General features: G+C 33.5%; 2 protein-coding genes and 1 long non-coding RNA gene across 4 annotated transcripts; 1 reads left to right on the top strand and 2 right to left on the bottom strand.

The window, feature by feature from the left end:
- The first annotated feature begins 2,493 nt into the window (after positions 1–2,493).
- Positions 2,494–9,947, top strand: LOC130800619 (uridine 5'-monophosphate synthase-like). Its single transcript, XM_057664164.1, has 8 exons — positions 2,494–2,789; positions 4,192–4,720; positions 5,557–5,896; positions 7,259–7,342; positions 8,373–8,455; positions 8,542–8,629; positions 8,811–9,065; positions 9,524–9,947. The coding sequence occupies exons 2-8, from the start codon at positions 4,254–4,256 to the stop codon at positions 9,650–9,652; spliced, it is 1,446 nt and encodes a 481-aa protein (XP_057520147.1). The 5' UTR covers positions 2,494–2,789; positions 4,192–4,253; the 3' UTR covers positions 9,653–9,947.
- On the bottom strand, positions 8,958–10,941 carry LOC130800621 (uncharacterized). 2 transcript variants are annotated; one of them, XR_009039463.1, is made up of 3 exons: positions 10,923–10,941; positions 10,529–10,835; positions 8,958–9,094 (listed from the first exon to the last, which is right to left on the bottom strand). It is a non-coding gene; the product is annotated as an uncharacterized LOC130800621 (long non-coding RNA). The 2 variants fall into 2 exon arrangements; XR_009039464.1 differs by lacking the exon at positions 10,923–10,941 and having other exon boundaries at positions 10,529–10,691; positions 10,804–10,918.
- Positions 10,942–13,122: 2,181 nt separating this feature from the next.
- On the bottom strand, positions 13,123–17,655 carry LOC130800620 (E3 ubiquitin-protein ligase DIS1-like). Its single transcript, XM_057664165.1, has 5 exons — positions 17,119–17,655; positions 16,435–16,514; positions 15,254–15,484; positions 14,062–14,448; positions 13,123–13,694 (listed from the first exon to the last, which is right to left on the bottom strand). The coding sequence occupies exons 3-5, from the start codon at positions 15,461–15,463 to the stop codon at positions 13,374–13,376; spliced, it is 918 nt and encodes a 305-aa protein (XP_057520148.1). The 5' UTR covers positions 15,464–15,484; positions 16,435–16,514; positions 17,119–17,655; the 3' UTR covers positions 13,123–13,373.
- Positions 17,656–22,901: the final 5,246 nt, after the last annotated feature.

Genomic DNA, 22,901 nt, shown 5'->3' with positions numbered 1-22,901 from the left:
TTTATCATATAGAAAAAGTTAATATTTTTGACTTTCAAATGCTATTAAAATTACAAGATATATATAATGTGTAAAAAATGTTTTAGCCTAAATGGCGGGTACATATGCCACAACAAATGTTGTGTGCATGATTAAACGACTCACTAATGCTGAGCGCGTATTGTTCACAATACCATTGTGTTACACTTGCTGAACATGTCGCAAACGGTAGACCGACTACCAAACGAGTCACAGGATGACTCACAGAGTACCCATGTAAACTTATGATATGAGTTTGAAATTGATTTGGATCTATTGAGATCTTATGATTTATGATGAAAAATGAGAATTTGAAATGACTATAGAGCCATTGAACTGGATTTGAATCATAATGTGATTTATCAAATGAAAAAGCATATTTCAAATGAATTTACTCAAATAAAAAAAAGGTTTTAATAACTTATTTGACGGACACCAGTGTGTTTATACTCAACCTCTTTGCTGATACTATGCTTTGTATGTTTTTCCAATGGTTTCGTTTTTAGAGTAAACCCCTATGGCACCTCGACGGAGAATGGATATGCGAGCGGAAGATGAACTCGAGTTGGAGTATGACTCCCCTTTTGTTTAGATCTCTTTATTGTATTTGAGAGACTATTAGTTTAGATTTAGACTAATTTAAGGATGTAATTTAAACTTTGGATTTATTTCGATTTGGTTTTAATTTTCCTATATTTTGGACAGTTAAGAATTTATGTTTTTGTTTTGAAGTAGTATGAATGTATGATGGTGAGAGGGTCTTATATTTCTCTTTGATATTAGTTTTAACACTAATGGGATTATATTTCTCTTTGATCTTCGCCCGCTGTATTTGCATTGCCTCCCTCGACCCTCTTCTCCAACCTCATTTCCGCCTGGAAACCATCTAGTGCTCCTGTCTGACTCACGCACCCTGTTTCACTCACCGGACAACGCCACTGCTCCTACTCCACTCTCTCTCAACGCCACCAGGCCCATAATCTACATCCCACTCTCATCGGAGTTTGAACGACCTCAAGCCCACCACACATGGCCCAAACCACATGTTAATCTTCATCTTTTCATACTTCTCAAATATCAGATTTTGAGTTTACACTTTCTTTGTATGTTTTCTAGTCCTTTAGTAATTTAATTTATGTAATTCTGGTTATTCATTACTTGTATATTGTATTGTTTGTTTTGACTGGTACATTGGGGTTATTACAAGAAACAACAAATTGAGTGTTCTAAAATTAGGTTAGTGTAAAAAAAAAAATGTTTAATGATTACATATTTATTGTTCACAATTTGAAATAAATAGGTATATTAAAAATGTGGCCTTTATATCACAATTCATATTTAACTTATGCTCCGAAATTTTTTTTGACATCACTCTTGTTTTGGATCCGCCTGAATAAGTTTGATATGTAATTAGTCAAATAATCTTGTGATGCATTGTTTAATTAAGTTGTCTGTGCTCAATACCTTGGAACACACTCAATTAGAAAATGAATCAATCCATTGGTTTAAGATTTTGTGGCTACTTAATCGTTAATTGTTAAAGAATTGTGTTTCCTAATGATTTTTTTACCTCAACTAATTATTAGGGGTGTTCTAAAATATCCGCTTTGGAAAATCCGACCTGAATTATCCGGTATTCGATATTTAAAACCGGATAAATTATCCGGTTAGCTAAATTCGGATAATTCGGGTCGGATACCTGGTTTAAAAATCGGTATTCAGGTCGAATACGGATCACACTATTTGAGAATTGGGGTACCCGATTTTTTATTTTTTTATTTTTTAATATGTTTTAGAAATCCTAATCTTAACTTGGGCCTTTTGTTTTCCAATGTCCAGTATGTATTGCTTAGTTAATTAGATAGACATTATACAAATTGACAGCCGTTTCTTTCTCTTTTTCAGTTTATATTCGCACTCTCGCACCTAACTTTCATTGAAAAAATTGGATTGTATGTCTTTATGTCCATTGAACTTATATCTACATGGAATAATAGTGTATTACTGTGTCTGTACGTCTATATTAGTGCATTGAAAACACTGGATCATATGTCTCCATTTGGATATTGTAATTTGTATTATTATAATTTAAGTTTTACACAGAGATTCATGGGTAAATTTTATAATTTATTTTTTTTAAAGGAGTTATTTTTTTTAAAGGAGTTATATAATTTATTAGTTAAGCTGGGTAAGTTGTATTATAGTTTTAAGTTTACGTAAAAAAATATTCTAAAAGAGAAAAAAGAAACACATGTATCAAGGAAATAAACAAAAATCGGATACCCGGTTTTCGATCCAGATTAAACATTTCGGATACCCGGTTTAATTCGGGTCGGAACAGGGTTGCTTTTTTAGGTATTCGAAAACCGGGTATCCTGATATTCGGATCGGATCGGATCAATCCGGTACCTGATTTTGAACACCCCTACTAAATACTATATTTACCCTTCAAAGTACTGGGCGGATCTATATGGGACACCCTTGGCACGTGCTCCATGGACAATTTTTAAAAAAAAATTAAAATTAAAAAATCTGGAAGTCAGGGAGCTGGGAAAAGAAGCACGCGCGACAATCTCAACTCAAAATTCTGATTTCACCCATTCTCCATTCTCTCTTAAACCCTAAAACCCTAAAACCCTAAAATTTACCCAGCCACCGCCGTCGCCCCGCCATTCAAGTCTCTGGCCACCGACGTTGTCCCGCCACTCCAGTTGCCTGCCGTCAACCTCTACGGTGCTCCCCAGAATCTTGAAGAAAAATTTATTAAATATGTTAGTATTTTCTTTTTCTCTTTTACTTTTTCTCCCTTTTTCTAAATTTTGCCTCAATCTATGTCATTTTTCATCTCTTGGCATTATTTGTTTTATACTTCTATAATATAATTCTATTCTTCTATAAAATAGGAGTAATTCATTTCTGTTTCTTTGAGGTTTTTTTTTTCTTTTTTTTTGTGGTTGAAACTTGAAATTATTGGATTTTTGGGTTCAATTACACAAAATCCTGGGTTTAAAATTGACAAGGAAAGGTGAAATTTTTTTGGGTAGTTCATAAAAGGTGTGATGATTAGTGCCTTTTCTTGTTATAATGGGTCAAGGAAATTGCTTTTGCTAAAAGTAAGATTATTAAAATTTCCCCTGTTCTTGGTTATAATCAACTAGCTGTTTTTGAATGTCAATTCCATGGACATGGAAGTTGATAATCTAGTGTGGGTTCCATCACTTTTAAATACATTGAAGTTAATTTTGGTTTCCCTGATGTGTCCCCTTTTGTAAACCTTATTATCTTAGCCAGAGCCTTTGGGTTTAATCACTTTGGTTAGTCTAATATTGTTTATGAAATTTCCTAAATTACACATTGTTTTGAATGGTGATGAATAATCCCTTCAATATTTATGAAATCAGGACTATTATGAGTGAAATCATCAATTAATACTTTGAATCTGTTTGCATCCTGTCAATTGTATTGTTTTCTTTAGAAAAAAGTTCATGATGATGGTTGAACTCTGCCTGAATTTGCAGATGAAGATGAGTGCAAGTATTTTTAGTATGAAAATCGTGACTTGTTTATGTGTTTATGTTTTGCTGATACCCCATGGGACTATGAATTCTGGATCCGCCACTAGTACTAATGCATAATCACCTTGTAAATGGTGGTTACGCAATCTGGACATATATGTTTAGTTTTGAGTTTTTTAAAAGCCAAATATCATCTTCATTATTTTATCAAGTGTCTTAGCTAATTCTATTCTACTCAATCTTGTGGTTTAGATGTTTAGGTTAATGGTTTAAATTAAGTTACTAATAACAGGCTACCGTTATTAATTGGAAAATTCTCACCTTTGAAATGATTGTTTCTAAACTGACATGAACTTAGTGTGATGATTTAGTCCATTATTTGTAGAAAGTGGCCTATGCTTGCAATGGTTTTAGTTAGTTATATTGGAACTAATTTATTTGTGTATGTTAGCTAGGATTAGCCGACCCCAATCTTTTGGGATTAAGGCTTTGGTATTGTTGTTGCTATTGTATGTTAGCTAGGATGCTATTGAGTACATGTCATAAACAATTGTATACACTTATTATGTGATAGCAATAGCAATTATTTACTCAAATTTTCTACGAATTTTGAATGTCTCTTTTCGCAACATTTCTAATTTATTGTTGGTTTTCGCAGGTCGGTGACATACTAAGTATAAATTTCAGCATACATCACTTATACACCGCCATCCTTCTACAATGGCATCCACTTCGTCAATGGAATCTCTTATCCTCAAACTCCACGAAATATCTGCTGTCAAATTTGGCAACTTCAAGCTAAAATCTGGCATATCTTCCCCTGTTTACATAGACCTCCGTTTGATCGTATCATACCCATCTCTTCTCTCTCAAATCTCCCAAATTTTAATATCTGCTGTTCGTTCTTCATCTCCTTCAGCCACTTTTGATGTAATATGTGGCGTTCCCTACACAGCTCTTCCAATTGCCACTGTTGTTTCCGTGGATAATAACATTCCTATGCTAATGCGTCGCAAAGAGGTTAAGTCTTATGGAACTGGGAAAGCCATTGAAGGTGTTTTCCAGCCTTCACAAACTTGCCTTATTATTGAAGACCTTGTAACTAGTGGGGCTTCTGTTCTTGAAACTGTTGCTCCTTTGCGCGATTCTGGTCTTAAGGTTACTGATGCTGTTGTTTTGATTGATAGGTTGGTTTGTCTTTCTTTTCAAATTGTTTTTTAAAAGTTTATTGGGCTTTGATTACTGGATTGATTAATTGTATTTAAAGCTTATTTAATGTGTGGTTCTGATTGTTAATTATTATTTTGAAATTTAAATTTATGCACTTTCTATGAATGTTTGTGTAATATGCTATTTCTGGGTGGAAACTCTTACGGAACTAGAGTGAAGCCAAGATAAAGAAGTCAAATGACTATGATGTAGGACATTTTGACTGAAATGATGTTTTGATGTTTTTCTCTTTGCTTGTACGGAACTGAACTTATCAGGGCTGAAGCAGAGCAGTGAATTGAGCTTATTCTATCATAACAGTTCTAAAACTAAACTTGCTGGTGTAGGAGAGTACTGAAAAAAGCAAATTTGTTGGTGAATATGTTATGTGTATTAAACAGTAGTGGACTTAATTTGTTGGTGAAGAAGCTGACTAAATTGAAGTTAAATATTGATAAGTTAAAGAAAACAACCTCTTAGATGGTAGATTGTAACATGTTTTTTTGAGCTATTATATAGATAGATTCACCTTAGAGTCAGAATGTTACAATGTAGCTATAAAAGTTGTAGTTTTTGTCATGTATCTTTCTCCTATCTAATTATATATGTTAAAATAAGATTGTGAAAATTGCTTTTCTCATCGGAATTTTAAACTTCTACCGGTTCTTCACATGTGTTGTTTTTTATTATTGGGAAAAAGACAACATTTTGCTTTCTGTATTTCCGCAACTTTGTCAAGTAATTGGTTCAAAACAAGTGCCTTTATTTTTGTTGATAGCTAACGTGCATGGAACTTGGTGACAAATTATTCCAGGGAACAAGGAGGTCGAGAAAATTTAGCAGAGAACGGGATAAGATTGCACTCCTTGTTGAAGCTCAGTGACATGGTTGGAGTTTTGAGGAGGTTGGGTAAGGTGGAAGAAGAAACAGAAAAGATGGTCTTGAAGTTCCTGGATGAGAATAAGAAAGTCTCGGTACCTAATGTGGGAAAAGACAAGCTTGGGGTATCCAAGTTGGGTTATGGAGAGAGGGCTAAATTAGCGAAAAATGAGGTTGGTAGACGATTGTTTGAGATAATGGTGAAAAAAGAGACCAATTTGTGCTTGGCTGCTGATGTAGGTACAACTTCCGAGTTGCTAGCTCTGGCCGATAAGGTGACAATTTCTTGTCTTTATTCATATGTATATGAACTGAAGTTACAACATATATGCCTATCTTAGTGATTGATATGTCATAGTAGCCCATCATTAGGCTTCTCTAATCTCCATATACTAGTACGAATTGTCTCTATAGCCATTTATGGGTCAACTGCCTTTGTCCCTTTGACTTTGGTAGAATGGGTGTTTGGCAAATGGATGTTGATCATTGGTTGTTGGCCTTTTTAGTTGGTTGTTTTTGTTTACTTTTAAGATAACTAGATACGCTAGTTGTTTAGGGAGATATTTGGTAAAATTCGGTATTGGTTGATGGTTGCTTATCAGAGATAAAGTGAGCGAACAAGCCCAAAGCCATTGAAAACACTAACTAAGCTAAGCTTTTTTGCCGGTTTCTCACTTATTTGAAAAGTCATTTACCAAATACATTTTTTGGCTTTTCACCAACTAACAAGTTAAAAGCCAAATCAACCAAAAAATCATCCCAAAAGCTACTACCAAAAATCCTCAACATCTAAAAAGCTCCGACTTTAATTTGGGTAATGTTGCAAGTTCAAATAAATAGATGAGCTATTTTTTTGCAATGTACTAATTTTTGCACAGCATTGATGTAGGTGTTGAGCTTTTTTTTTTTTTTTTTTTTTTTTTTTTTTTTTCTTCTGATTCTTCAAATATAAACACTATTTGAAACTAATAGGAATGTCTTAGCTTAAATATATTGGGTAATTTGTCTTGGTGTTTAAGGGTGTGGCATTTAGTTTGCGTGTTACCATTTGCTGTATTATACAAGAGGCACATAATTGACATGCTGTTCTGCACAATTGGTCTCTAAAGGTTCCTTTGTTTAGTGGAGATGTTGGTTTCCATGGAAGTACTTGTATTTATAATGGCTCAATCATTACGTCATAACAAAATGTGATGAAGGTGTTGAGCTTTTTTCTGATTCTTCAAATATAACCAATTTGAAAGTAACAGGAATGTCTTAGCTTGAATATATTGGGTAATCTGTCTTGGTGTTTAAGGGTGTGACATTTAGTTTTCATGTTACCTTGTACAGTATTATACAAGAGGCACATAATTGACATGATGTTCAGTACAATTTCTCTCTAAAGGTTGCTTTATTGAGTGGAGATGCTGGTTCCATGGAAGTCCTTGTATGTATAATGGCTCAATCATTACGTCATAACAATATGTCAAGAGTGGCTTTTATTCTTGATTTTCTTGATATGCTTGATATTTTATATAAAAGACTTACTATTGCAGAATTCTTGATAGATAGTAAATTCCGAGGTCTTGGTCGTATACTGTATATTTTTTCAAATAGATATGATCTGATATAACTATTTGCAAACTGTGTCGCAGGTTGGACCAGAAATATGTTTACTGAAGACTCATGTTGATATATTGCCTGATTTTACTCCAGAATTTGGTTCGAAACTTCGTTCGGTATGTTTTGATCCCATATTCGTTTCATGGAATACTAGTTTTAGTCATTCTTCCACATTTATGCTTGCTTAGTTTCATAAAGATCGCCTAGAAGCGCCTAAGGCTAGCGTTTCGGGCAGGCGATGGGTTGAGCACCGTGATAGGGCTAGGCAAGTCGATTCCTTAAGGTGAGCACGTAGAGGCAAGAGCCTTAGAGCACCTTTTGGCAATGTGTGCACGCCACTCTCACCATATATGTTTTCTCTTCTTAAATTCTCTCATGTTGTTTTTGTTCTTTATTTTTATTTCTCCATCTAGGTTTGTTCATGTTTTTTTGGCGCCTCACACCCATAGGTTAGAGACGTTGTCTGGCACCTAGAACCTAGGGTTTGAGGAGTTGAGGACCATAAGGATGCCTCATGCCTTTTAGAACTAAGATTTGTTGCCTCAAGCCTTTTTACTATCACTCAGTCCCTTTCAGTACTAGCTGCCCATGTGGCAGTGCGTCATACATATTTGCGTTTTGCACCACATGACCTGTTGTGATGAACCAGTTCTTGAGTACCTGACAGGGGAAGAAAGGGATTAGAGAGTGAGGAATAGAAGTACAGAAGAAGAAGTACAGAAAGGAGAAGAAGAGAAATTACAGAAAGTAATTTTGGGAATGATAGAGAGGATACTATATTTCATTTCATGCCAAACCAATTATTACATACTGATATTTATAGCTACACAAGTCATATCTTGCTGCAACAAAATTGGTTATAAAAGATACTCTTTCTAGAATATTTCATAACAAAATTTTGTTACATCATTCCCATTCATTCCCCCTTGTGTTTCCTGCCACCTCAGCCTTTTTCTTATGGCTTTGAATTTGATAGACTAAAAGGTCTTTCTTGGTATTTCCCGTAGGTATGATTCCTGTGCAGAGAGACCCTGCTTTTCTTACCCTTTTTCTTTAAAAAAGACTTCATGATTGTCAATTTCTAGTTTCCACTGTGCCACTTAATCTTGGTGCAACCTTTTTATACTTGGTCTATGAACTTTACAGATTGCTGACAAGCACAATTTCCTTATCTTTGAGGATAGAAAGTTTGCTGACATTGGCAATACTGTAACAATGCAATACGAAGGGTAAGAGAAAAATTTTTCATTTGTTTTACATTAATTTACCTTCTTTTGTGACAAACATCATCTGAACTGACGTTGTCTTATTTCAGAGGTGTTTACCATATCTTGGATTGGGCTGACATAATCAATGCTCACATTATCTCAGGCCCTGGGATTGTGGATGGTCTAAAGTTGAAGGTATTCGTATTTAATACTTATCCATCTCAATAAACTTGCTACATATTCCACTCATGTGAGAGCTTTTCAAAGGAAATTTGACAATTCATTGGAACAATTGAGTATATATTTTTTTGATAAGCTTGGCTTTCCTAAGTGATATGGACTTTAAATTGGTAACGATTTCCCTTCTAAACTTCAGGGGTTGCCTCGTGGTAGAGGTCTCTTGTTGTTGGCTGAAATGAGTTCTGCTGGTAACCTCGCAACTGGAGAATACACAGCAGCTGCTGCGAAGATTGCTGAGGATCACTCAGATTTTGTCATAGGTTTCATTTCGGTGAATCCGGCATCTTGGAAATGTGGCCCTGTCAATGCAGCTCTTATTCATGCTACACCTGGAGTTCAAATGGTGACTGGCGGAGATGCCCTTGGTCAGCAGTATAATACTCCATATTCAGTATGCTGCTGTCTTTGTTCTCATATTTTCTGGGTTGAATTATTTTAGTAAATTTATGCTGCCAACATTGCATCTTAAAAATAATGAGCACATGTGATGTATTTCCTCCGTTCCATAATACTTGCACCAAACAAGCTTTTGCACAATCCAATACGTTTGTCGGATTGTTTATATCTAGTGTTATACATAACTAAAAATTATAAAAATTTGATATTATGGAAATATGCGACGAGACGAATAAAACAATACCCCACATGACTATGTTTTTTTCTCGTAAAAATAGCTGAAATATGTAAATTACTATCGAATGATAAATAGTGCAAAAGTTGGTTTGGTTAAAGTAACATGGAACGGAGGAAGTAGAACACATTAGTACTTGTTCTGTTATAAATTAAGTGTATACATCATCCATCCGATTGCGGAACCTTGTATAAGCTGTATTAATTATGGTCTTGCAGGTTATATGTGATAGAGGGAGTGATATAATCATTGTTGGGCGCGGAATCATTAAAGCAGCTAATCCTGCAGAGACTGCTCGTGAATACCGGCTTCAAGGGTGGAATGCATATTTAGCCAAGTGCGCGTAGGAATTCAGGTCTGTTTAGACTTGCTAAGTTATGCATTTCAGTTGTCTGATGTTTTCAATAATCTGTAACTTTGAAGAAAACCCCAAGGGTCCAAATCTCTTTTAGTTTGTCAATAGATCTGGTCCAGTTATTCATAGTTTTGTTTGTTTCTTGAAATATGGTTTTGGCAAATTGCCGCCAATGAATCTTTATGTTTAACAATGCATAATTATAATAAGTCAGGGCTTTGGCATTTTTGTCTTAGTTAATTTGATGGAATATGGGAAAAGAAGTAGCCTCCTTTTGATCAGGAAAAAGAATTTTCTCCCTTGTTTGATTATATACCTTTGTTTATGGGAAGATTTTACTGGTGTTTGTTCTAATATACTTATTAGATTAGAATAGGAAGGATTATTCTTTTTTAATACTTTTCTTAAGAAACATCAATTGTTTTATAGCAAACCTCATCGGATAAAGGAAGTTAATTTAAGAAAAATTATATCAAAGTTGTAAAATTTAAAATCGTATAACATGTTTCTAGGTATGTATGTCACAAAAGGTTGATTATTGAGAAATAATTCAAAAAGTGAAAATTTGAGAAAAAATTAGACGTTTTAGTAACTTTATTCAAAAAATAAGCTTCGTTTAAATTTTTTTTTCAAAATAAGCGTCCTTGGCTCCAAAGACAGGCTTGATGTATACTCGTTCTTACTAACAGCGAATTAAAAAAAATGGTCAAAAATTTAGTTAAGGGTAAAGTCGCTGTTACTAACAAGGACTTATGGCATTGACTGGTCAACTGTAAAGTCGCTGTTAGTAACAACCTTAGGCTCTTCATCAATTTTGGTGTTGGTGAAGAACTAAAAAATGGAGTATTAACAAGAAAAATGAAAATACCAGCCAAAAACAACCAGCAACATGGGAAGGAAGAATGGGTCTAACTAGAGTGGGAAAACCCTCTTCATCAAGTTAAGTAGCCAATTTCTCTGCAACTTTAATGGTGTAGGCTCTTTCTTCTTCTGTTGCAGCTTCGTTATTTCCCCTTACAACTCCATAACTCCTGCAATTTTCACAATACTTTTCATTTAATCCATCTTTAATAATCGAATTAAACTGTCGTTTTATTAGAATTAGACACATAGATAAGCTTCTCCTGTTCAAATCAAACTCACTTTCTGGGTGAGGATAATCGAGGGTATTGAACCTACAAAATCAAGAGAAAGCATGAGTAAAATGATAAATTAAGAAGGGGGAAACAAATCGACAATTAAGCAAAGGAGAGAAAACACACTTCAATATAAACAGGAGTAGGTGCAGGATTTTTGGCTACTCGGGAAGATCGTCGGGCTCCTACCAGGTCAAGCTTAAGGGTCGCTGTTACTAACAGCGACTTTACAGTTGACCAGTCAACCTCATAAGTCCCTATTAGTAACAGCGACTTTACCTTTGACTAAATTTTTAACCATTTCTTTTAAGTCGCTGTTAGTAAGAGCGAGTATATACCAAGCCTAAGTCTCAAAAAGTTGGATTAAAATTATTAACACAAATTTTTGTCTCTTTGAGAAATCATTTCTAATTCGACTGGTCCGTTATATATTTTTTAATTTTTTAAATAGGCATTAAGAATGATATAAATTGATATTTAAGATATTGAAAGTAGACATTAAGGATACAGTAAGTAAGCATTAAAAATAATGTAAGAAGCCATTAAGAATAATGAAAAAAGGTATTAACATTTAATGGGCTGAACTTGAAATATGTCGCTTAAAGAGACGGCTTCCCAAATGACTAATTGAATTATTAAAATAGTAGTTTGAATCAAATTGTGGGTCTAAGTTTTAGGATTAAGGAAATAAATAAAAAGAATGATACTAGTTTTGATAAGGACATGCAATGATGTTTGATTTTATCATGAATTTTGAAATTTGAAGATATAGTTTTCTCAATTTGATAAAAAAAAGTTTTTACGGGGAATGTTTGGTTCTTAGTTTTTTAGTTAGCTTTTGACTTTTAACTTGTTGGTTGCTCAAATGGTTAAAAAAGTATTTGATAAATGATTTATATAGCAGCCGAAAAGCTTGCTTTTAAGCCAAAATGAAAGTTACTCCAAGCCTTCAACTATGCTCTAATTTTTAGTTGGCTTATAGCTTATTGGCCCCACCTTTTCTCTAATAAACAGTCAACGGTCAATACTAAAATTTATCAAACATCTTCACAACAGTTAGTTTTTTCAGCTAATTTAAAAGCCGATAAAAACATTTAATATTTTTAGATGGTCAAATAAACCAACTAAAAGTTCAACAATCAATTGTCAAACACTCCTAAATAATGAAAAGGGCAAATTTAAAGGCACGAAGCAATTTAATAACAAAAAATGATGGATTAAATAAAGTCGCTGAAATTGAATAATCGTGGACGTAGTTGTCATAATAAATCATTGATTTTAGTGCCAATAAAGTTTCTCAAATTCTTGACTTTCGACTGTAAGCCCACGATTTTAGGGGCATATGCCCCCTTGTTAATAGGAGGCTAACCATCTACAGCAGCTCATAAATACTTCTTCCTCGATTATTTTTCACTTGCATCTAATTTTAATTTAGCATTTTTTTTATTTTACATATTTCAGTTATTATATAGGCAAAAAATAATCATGTGGGATTTTGTTCTATTAATCTCGACGCGTATATTCCTAATATCAAAATTTTTATATTTTTTAATTGTGTCTAACACTAAATATAAACAATTGAACAAAAAAAGATATTGGTGTGCAAGTAAAAAACGAAGGAAGTACTATCCTATCCACAACTAAAATGATTTTAAAAGTAAATGGGATATAAAGCTCAAACCTTTAAAAAAATAAATGAAAGTTAAAATCTTTAAAAATGAAAAGGTGAAAGTTCATACCTTTAAAAGCAAATAATTCTTTTAACTTTAAAACTGCAGTATCAGATTAAAAAAAGCTAAGAAATAAAACTATTATTTATTTTAATTCGTTTTAAAAAAAAAATTTCATGTTTATTTTTAGATAGGATTTCACCACTTTTGTTTAATAATTCTTATTCTTAAACGCCACTGTATTTTGAAGCACTTTATACCAATTCCTTAGTCTATACAATGAAAATATTAGTGTTGGTATTTGAATGGAACAGATAGAAAGTTCCCATTATTGGGGGTTTGGGTGGTTGTTGCCATAGCACTTAGCAGTAATTCTATTTCACTAATTGCCACTGTCCCACTCCATAAATCATTGCTCAACAACTCGAAAAAGACAATTAATCCAAAATTAATACATCGACACACCATATTAATGAAGATTTTCGCAAAACAAAAAAGTTGCATAATACAATCTTCCAACTTATATGATTAATCTAAACTTTCAAAATTGACAGAACTCAGAAGCATGCCGTTAAAAGCCATTCCTTGAACCAAATCTCTGTACAGAGGCGCATACACAACAACAAAAGAAGTATTACATGATCTTCACAAGAAAATGCGAAACAACAATTGGGTATATTTAACATATTGCTAAAAGAATTTAACATATTTCACATGCAGTTGATGACATTGTCTCAGTCATGTATTGGCGTGATGCACAGGCCAGCAAAGAGGGTTTGCTCCTTTACAAACTTGGAAATACATGAAGAGATGAATTCTACTGATACTACAACATGTTGATACAATTTAGTACTTCTAACTAATAGCGTTTGAAATCAAAAGAACGGAAATCTTAAGAGAACTGCATTCACTGTTCTTTCCAAATTCTTCCGGTCACCCTCAGTTTCAACTCCTTCCGATCACCACCCGAAAAGAAAAGGGCCATATTTCGCTGGATTATGAGCCCATCAAAGCTGTCACGCACTTTACGATGGCTATCCCTAATGCTCCTAGGCACACCTTGCCAACTCAACTTTCTTCCATTTCCTCCTACCTCAAGGCTGTAAGTGTAATTCTTTGCATCATTGTCATCCCCCATGAATCGCAAGAAAGCAATGTAAACAGGAGCCAAACCGAGCTGGAACGCTTCAAAATGAAGGCAGAAGTATTGCCCAAAGCAGCTGAAAACCTAGAGTGCAAGAACAAGGAAATACATTAATCATATGAATACATAGAGGTGTTCATTTGGGTTATTGGGTTGATTTCGAGTTAGGTGTTTCAGGTCAGTTTGAAATCGGATTTTATGCCCATATTGTATTTTAGATAATTGTTAATCAATTTTGAAGTCAGGTCAAATTGGGTTTTGTTATAAGGTCGGGTAAACTTCGGATAATCGGATGTGTTTTGAACACCTCTATAAATACATGAGCATAATCGTTTGACTCGGTAACAAATGGCATATCTAGAGAAATCAACGGAAATTAGAAAACGCAAACCTATCTATTCGAAAAAAAAATTTCCAATGGATGTATAGTTGCATAATTAAGTAAGCTTACTGTAAGCATCCAAGTAGCATTTTCAACTTCCTGAGGATTTGACTTCACATAGCGATGGTTAAATGTGCTTCCATTGTGCATGTCAACTTTATGATCATCCTTAAGGTGGGCAACCAGGTATGGGATATCCCCAATGACGGTGCATTCTGATCCAGCATAAGGACAGTTATAGGGTCGAAAAGAACATTGGGATTCATGCTTTAGCTTGCTATAGTACGGATATATGCCAATGCATCCGAAACTTTGATATTTACATGGAAGTTCAAGGGATGCAGCCACCTTCTCCAAGGCAAGGCATCTAATATTACCAAGCTCATGTCTGCAAGTTGGGCACCGGTTATGCACCCTGGGCTTGCAACCAGAACATATTGTGTGGCCATTTGAACACTGCAGCAGAAACAACACCAATACTTAGAAACAAGGACATACAATCACAAAAACAGAATTCATCAAATCACCCCAAAAGAATTGAAGTTTTCAGTTTCCACAAAGAATACTCAAGAAATTTTTCAGAGGCATAATAAACTATCTCCAAAGAAGACATTCCTCGATCAAAATTTCTAAGAAACAATGTCAGAAAAAAATCTATATTAGAACACATTGAAAAAAGCAAATTGACACTGGGAGAGGAATCATGGGGTGAAGAAGGAGAAACTAAATGATTTAGAGTCCATAATTTATACAAAAACCTAATAGTTTTGTCCATTCAGAGAAGTTTTAGTGTTCCCGATGACACAACGATCAAAATCAGTGGTTGAGCTATGAGTACAAGTAGGCATTAGGAACTAGGAAGTGCACTCTTAAGAGTATAGGTTAGATTTTTTTAACATTTGCCAAAATTAGTTATGCGGCAACGATTTCACAAATCAGCAAGAAACCAGTCGTTCGAAAGCTAGATAAAAGGCAAAAGTTCATCCCATTCGAGAATCACAGCTTCCACCCACCATAAAAGGGAAGGAAACAGATGGTAGCTGCTTTGCCATTCCTAATACTACACTTTAATAAACCTAGTTCAGTGTTTCAATGCAACAATCAGGAAGTACCTCGTACACTAATTTCAAATATTAACGTCCTCCTTCCCCTCCAAACAAAACAAAAAAGATCTTCCGAGTTCAGGAGTTACACTAAACTAAATCCAAACATGAGAAATGTAATTTAGCATCAGAAATGCAAGCATAAGAGGAAGCCTCACCTGGTGGATTGGAGGATACATAGCAGTTAGGCATACTGGGCACTCCAGTAGCTCATTGACACTGCTTGATACAGTTAAATTTGTTTTTGAAGCACTTTGCGAAGGATCCATCACATGCTCAACAACATCAATGGTATCATCACTCAAGGGAGGATCAATAACTTCAGGTTTTCCCCTAAGCTCATCAAAATATGGACTTCCAGTTGCCATCTTTTTCGCCAAATAACTTAGCTAAATGCAGAAAAGAGTTTAATCATCAGTTTTTCTCAATAAGACCGAGAAAAGAGTGTTCACTAAACAGGTCACAAGCTTTTAGCAATAGTATTACTCAGTATTCCTAGTTGTTTAATTAATGACTAAACTCTATGAGTAAATTAACAGAAGTCACTATGACTCTATGAGTAAATAAACAGAAATAGTTGAAAATGATTGTACAGTCAGCTCAGATGATATGGACCCACCACCCAACTAAGCAAATACTTAATCCACTGTCATAACTTTAAATTTTTTTCCGTGAATAATCATACAAACAATATCATCCAGAGAAAAACAAATTACTGTTGTTTACATGTTAGAAAGCTTAATGCTAATCGTACGAAGTCATATATTCAGGATGATATTGAGCTGCGCTCAGGCTTAGAATGGACTTAAGTTCAAAAACATAAACAAGCTTTTGATCATACTCCCACCGGCCCTTTTGCTTTTGCTAAACAATACACAGAAAGCTCTCACTTTGATTTTCGTAATGTAGCAAAATGGAAGGGACACTAGAGGACGTTAAGAACCTCATAAGTCATAAGTACATTGCAAATCTTGACAACTAAATTGCATGTTAAATTTACTACTAACTGCAAGTAGTGAAGTATTTTAAAGCATTGTTTTGAGCTTTTCAAATCAAAATTCGCTTCACACTTAGTTATAGATATCTCGAACTTGTGTCAAGCATCCCACACGACATTTATGCCCATGATCACCGTAACCCTAAACACAAATTCTTAAATGCGACGATCTCTATTGAGCTGACCCATATACATTTAGTCTGTTAAAGTGATTATTTACAAGTTCACAGTGATCGATTAGAGAAATATGCTAGTTATATGGACCCGTCTCACACAATACAAGCTTGCAAAATGTTTATTTTCTTGTTCATTCAAACGAGGGGTGAAAACGAAGAAGAATACCTGCTAGCAATTTTCACTTATTTCAAAACCCTTTCTCTCCTTAATTTCCTGGAATGTGTTCAGCAATAGTGATACACTAACTGCAAACAATCACAAGAAAAAGTTCAACATTTGAGTGTTTAAAGAAAACCCACCATAATCTCTCATCAATTACAAGTCTACAAACATCAAAATGTCAAGACAATTATCACAACAATCAGACTATCAAATGAAAAAAAACAAGCACATAAGAAACATTATGCAGATCAGCAGGGTGTAGAATAAATGCCCCCACTTTTTCGCAAAAAAAATTCAAAAGAGAAACCTGACAAAATTAATCAAGCAGAAGGAAAATATATTAACTTTCCACAGAATCACACCATATGTGATGAATAAGCATCATATATTCATATGTCCTGATTTTCCCAGTGCATAAATTTTAATTTCAACAAAAAAATTTAATAAAAAAAATAATAGACGGACCACACAGAACATGTAAATACATAGAAGTGTAATACAATAAATTACACAAAAACAAAGTACATCTAAAATCAAAATATCATCATATCAGAAAGAATACATGAAAATAAAAATAAAAATTGATTGCGTAATCAGCAAGTACAAACAAGAGAAATAAAAACCCATAATTTGATCATCAAATACAGTTATCATCAACCCAAAAAGAAGAAAAATAGAGATGATTACCTTGAAATCAGGGAGGAAAAATGTTTCAAAATTTGAAATTTAAAGCGGGCAAGGGAAGAAAATAAGAGAAGATATAAACCCCAGAAAAACACTTTAAAGAACAATAATGGAAGACAGTCCAAATAAGAGGACCATTCACAAATTATTTGTTGAGAAGAAGTGGGTAAGTACTGCAGGGCAAGTACTGATCTGGGTATTGTATTTTGCCGTCTGAGATCATGGGAAAAATGAGAGAATTGAGAAGAAAAAGGAAGACTAGAAAGAATAATAACTTATTGTAATAAATAAATGCAGGAATTTGGAAATTGGGAATCGGAAAATGGAATTGCAACAAAAATCAAAATAAAGGAGACCTCATTTATGTTTAAGGTTATTAAACAAACAAAAACTTTTTTCAAAAAAAAAAGGTGGAGGTTTTTCTTTTTGAGTATTTCTGACAAAGATGAAGATGAGAATTGAGAGAAGGAGTTGGAGGGTTTAAAGAGTTGACAGAGTAATGTTTTGAGTAAATACAAAAAGAACAAGTCAAGATTGCGGTTGTGGGGTACAACCAATCAACTTTCCAAAGATCTTACTGTTCTGTTTTTCACATTATTGTGTCATTGTGTATTTTATTTTTGGAGGTTAATTAAATGTGAAAGTGTGGGTATTTTCTTTTATTACGATATTCAAAATAGATCTAAATAGATTTGATGATTTGATATTTATCCGACTCTGTAATAGAATTTAATTTGACCTGATTTAAAAATGGAATTACAAATATGTAAGAACTAATATATACACAAAATCCGATTTTAAACCGATCTGAAACACCCAGCGCGAAATCAACCCGATTATCTGAATGAACACCTATGTTCTCTAGCTACATGCATGGTAGGCTGAGGGAATAATAGTTGGCGTTATTGGTGGGTAAGAATTGAATTCAAGTTTTTGATAATAAAAAAAAGGAGGCATGTTTCAAATGAGATGAAACTCGATTTTGAAAAAAGTGTTGCATATTGTACTTACCCTACTTAAGTAAATTTTGATTTTGAATAATGGCAAGTTGCAGATTGTAATTTAGAACTAATGAATTAAAAAAGGACACTTTCAATATTCCGCACAAGACAGAGTTCCGGTGGTGGATAATTCTTTTTCCTGAAAGATGTGGACAAATCATACCCATTCCCCCAAGAAGGGAGTAAAGGAGAGATACGCGCAGTCAAAAAACCCTCAAACTGATACCTGCGCTTTGTAGGGGTCGAACCCCAAACTTTCTGCTTCACATACAAATGCTCTATTCATTAAGCAAAAACGCTTTTAGTTTTAGGTTGAACCCCCCAATTTAGAACTGATGAATATTTGTTGATTGAAAATCATTATCACCATTCACAATATTTGTTACTAAATTCTGCAGAATTATGATTTGGCTTTTCAGTTTGAGTGAAATTCCAGTGGGTTTCAAATTGGTAAATATTCTCATTCGGTTTACTTATGGTTCAATTTGAGTCATATTCGGTTTTGATATTATTAATTAACAAATTAAGTTGTGTTGATATCGATTTAGGGTGGGTTTAGTAGATATTGGTCATAAAATGGGTTTGGTTAAGATTCGAATGTGTTGATGTTGGGCTGAATAAGGTATATCAAGGTTAGATGTGTTGCGGGTCGATTGATCTTCGATAGCGGGTTAATTTCAATATCAATAAAATTTGATTACGGGTTAACTTCGATTTGCATGAAATCATTTATGATTGATAAAATTACCGATTTATGTTAATTTCAATACAATTGAATCTCGAGTTCAGATTAAGCTCAATTAATTCTAGTTTAGTTTGTAATACTTTGAAGCTAGTGTTGTTCGTAAAATATAAATTTAGATTATTGGCAATATAATGGTAACTCATTATATGTCTTAGACATTAGTTTCATCCAAATTTAATTGAAGTAAAAATATGTTGCTATTATAATAATTGTTAACAATAAGTGTATGTCTAATATGTTGGTTCAAGTATTGTCGTTCAATTCTTGTTTATCTATGGGCCGATCAACGTACATATTTGGTTTCATCTCAAATGGTTGATGATTGGGTTCGATTAGCCAAATATCAAATCTTATCGATTCTATTTGGGGAATTGATTGGCTTGGTTCATATTTGATTCAGATCAACTTTAGTTGCAAGTCACTTTAGGCAGGTACGTTTTCGTTGTCATATTAATGTCGATTTGATTCGAGTTCAAATGTTTTGAAAAAATATCGATTCGTTCTCGATTTTGATTAACATTCATGCCGAGTTTGATTTTCAAAGATATTTTCTCGGTTTAAATACCGGTCAAATGTATTTCGGTTCCATCAAGTCAAGACGGATTTTAATACCCTTATCCCTTGGAACTTCAAAAAAACTTAATTAATTTTAATACTACCTCCATTCCACTCAAAAGGGAATATTTTTTTTTTCATGTTATTCAATGCACTTATTCAATGTTGAATATCTCTTATTATACATAGAGCTGTCCAAATGTGACCCAACTCGCAAATCCGAACCGAAACCGAAAGTTGACCGACCCTAAAATATGTTTCTTTTTTAGGTTTATCGAACCGACAATATCTGAACCGAATTTATGCCCGAAACGATTTACGATCGAAAATCGTAAAATCGAACCCGAACCGCGATCAATTTTTATAACCGACATATAAGCGTTAACCGAGATTATCCGAACCTAATAGTGACCGACCCGAATCATGCTCAAAACCGAACTTGATCCGGCTTAAACCGACTTAACCCGAACGATTTTTTAATAGAAATGCTGTAAACCTAAACCAATTTTTAACATAAAGGTATGATCGACTCATACTCAATCATCTTATTAGTCAATCTAATAAAGTAATAGAAATTTTAATAAATTAAATTTTATACATACATGGTTTCATATATTTAGAGTTAATAATCAATGGTCAATGTCTATTTAACTATTTTTAATCAAATTAGATGAAAAATGATAAAACTTTAATTTTACAGTCAAACAAGTAAAAGTAACAAACTAATAATCACAAACTAATTTGCATTTTAACTAAGGGGAATCTTATCATCAATTAAAAAAATGTCTAACTTAATCTGATATTGACTCGATCTATAGTAATTAGTAATTCGTAGCCGAATTCTACTGGAAAATAATACTCGAACTCGATCTGTACCCGGTAAAACCAAACCAATTATTAATTGATGACAGTCCGAGACCGATTGACTACTCGACACGAACTTCAACCGACACCGAACCGATGCTAACCCGATAGCTCAAATAACTGATCTTCAATCGAACTGCGACTAACTGACCTAACCCGAGTGTGACCCGCCGTAACACGCATCTGAAAAATAACCGATCCGAAATACAACTGAATCGAATGATACCCATCCGAAACCGACCCGATCACCTGAATGAACACCTCTAATTATACATAACGAAATATTAAAAATTTGAATATTAATAATCTTTGCATTGAGATGAATCAAACTAGATCTTACTTGATTATATTTTAATTTATAGATTAACAATAAAATAAAAATGAAGAATTATAAATGAATAGGTCAAAAAGCAAATATCCCTTTTCAATGAAATGGAGGGAGTATTGTCTTGTTATTATTGATTTACTATTACAATCCAATAGTTGGTAATTTTTGAGCTTTTCCTGACTAGTATTGTTCGACTATTTTTTAAATATTTAATATTTATATTTGAATACTCTCCTATTATATTCAAATGTTTTCTTTGTTTTGTGACACTATTTATCTTTAATTTGTATTTTATCCTTAATTTATAAGTTAAAGGAAAAAGTGTCAAAAAATACCTAATAAATCTTTTTTTTCAAAAAAGTACCTAATAAATTTTTTTTTTCCAAAACATACCTAATGAAAAATTTTCTTTTTAAAAGAGTATCAAGTAACGGCTGGGGTTAAGTTTTACGTTATCTTTTTAGCCCATCTTTAAAAAGAGTACCTAATAAAATTTTTCTTTTCAAAAAAGTACCTAATAAAATTTTTCTTTTCAAGAGTACCTAATAAAATTTTTCTTTTCAAAAGAGTACCTAATAAAGTTTTCTTGTAATGGTCAAGCCCTCCACAGTTTCCACACTTGTTTTGCTTGAAGTCCCTTTCAACAAAATTCTTGTTTTTCTTCTTTCCATCTCTACCCTTATCAAACTAGGGCTTTCACTTGTTTTTTGTAGGTCTTCCTAGCATATTACTAAAAGGTGGAGGAAAAGACTTATCCAATTGGTGACCAGGCATTCCATGGAATGTTGGAGCATAGGTTTTTGCATGTTGGCAATAACAATGTTCTAAGAGTTGTATATGATGTTGTGTTTGTATTGGATAATTGTGTTGTGTTCTTGGTACTCTTTTGAAAAGAAAAATTTTATTAGGTACTTTTTAAAGATGGGCAAAAAAGATAACGGAAAACCTAACCCCAGTCGTTACTTGGTACTCTTTTGAAAAGAAAATTTTTTATTAGGTATGTTTTGGAAAAAAAAAATTTTATTAGGTACTTTTTTGAAAAAAATTTTTTATTAGGTATTTTTTGACATTTTTCCTTAAGTTAAATCATATTTAAGTATGATGTTGATTTCGTCTTAATGTGAATTTTATTAGTATCAACATTTTATAATTTTTTTAAAATATAATTAGAGATTTTAAAATTGAAATATTATATTGGCAAGGAGACATTTGATAAAATTAGAGAACATTTGATAGAATAAGATAATATTCGATAGAAAAAACTGGCCCTAAAGACTAAAATTACTACACTTACATGATAAATTTTTATGTTTAATGGGATAATCTCTAAGATTTGTAGTGAGTAATTGAGAGAATAAAAACGATTTGTGGTCCACCATTGAGGTGATTTTTGGATAGCTTAAATAAAAAAATAAAACCATTTAAATGACAACAACAATAAATTAAATGAAAGTGCAAACTTTAAAAACAAAGACAAGATCCAAAGCATTTATGTGAACAAACCCCTTGCTTAATTAGTAATTAATTACGAAAATAAAACATCTTTACTAATACCAAAATGTTGTGTATCAAATCTATATATAATGAAATCACAAGTTACAACTACAATCAGTCAATCACCCTCTCAATTTAAGGTTGTTGTGAATGGACTATGATAATTGGTGAAGAACAAACAAGAACAAATGCACAAAGAAACCAACCAAAACAGAACAACAACAACAATGAACAAAGACACAAGATATATGGGGTATCTATGGATACCTCCCCCTCAAAACAAGTTTCTTATTATTAATATATCAACATACATCAATGAGTCAACTCACACAAGCCTTGAGAACACTCTCTCAAGGTAAAGATTGAACCTTTAATGTCAATCTCACATAAACATGCAAATATAAGATGAAGAACTCTTATGTTTGAAACCCTAGTTGCCTAACTTGTGTTTGCTTGTCTCAATACCCTAATGATGCTCTCTTTTATAGTCCCATAACATATTAGGAAGCCTTAGGACAAAACGCCAAAGACCCACTACATACTGAGAACAAAACAGAATACTCGCGTTTTTGGGTGCTGTAGTCCGCTTGACTCGAGCAGGGTTCCAAAAGCTACTGGATTGAATCTGTTGTATTGCTCGACCGAGCCATTAAGCTCGACCATTCGAGCAACCCTTTCTTTGACATTCCCTTGCTATTATCAAAGCACACCAAGTCTTCCACCTTGATCACTTCATCAAGTGATCCAAACTTCAATCCTTCATACTCCATTGCACTCACATCTTCACTCTCAAGTGTGC

The sequence above is a fragment of the Amaranthus tricolor genome, chromosome 15, assembly GCF_026212465.1.
Source record: "Amaranthus tricolor cultivar Red isolate AtriRed21 chromosome 15, ASM2621246v1, whole genome shotgun sequence".
NCBI lineage: Eukaryota > Viridiplantae > Streptophyta > Magnoliopsida > Caryophyllales > Amaranthaceae > Amaranthus > Amaranthus tricolor.
Note: the sequence above shows the minus strand (reverse complement) of the source record. Positions and strands in the feature narration are given on the sequence as shown.

Bases quoted from the DNA above. Each gene is read 5' to 3' on its own strand.
- LOC130800620 (XM_057664165.1), bottom strand. From the start codon at position 15,463: ATGGCAACTGGAAGTCCATATTTTGATGAGCTTAGGGGAAAACCTGAA. The intron at 14,449-15,253 runs GTGAGGCTTCCT...TTTCTGCTGCAG, and splicing joins TGTATCCTCCAATCCACCAG to TGTTCAAATGGCCACACAAT. The intron at 13,695-14,061 runs GTAAGCTTACTT...CTTGCACTCTAG, and splicing joins ATGCTACTTGGATGCTTACA to GTTTTCAGCTGCTTTGGGCA.
- LOC130800619 (XM_057664164.1), top strand. From the start codon at position 4,254: ATGGCATCCACTTCGTCAATGGAATCTCTTATCCTCAAACTCCACGAA. The intron at 4,721-5,556 runs GTTGGTTTGTCT...AAATTATTCCAG, and splicing joins GCTGTTGTTTTGATTGATAG to GGAACAAGGAGGTCGAGAAA. The intron at 9,066-9,523 runs GTATGCTGCTGT...ATGGTCTTGCAG, and splicing joins AGTATAATACTCCATATTCA to GTTATATGTGATAGAGGGAG.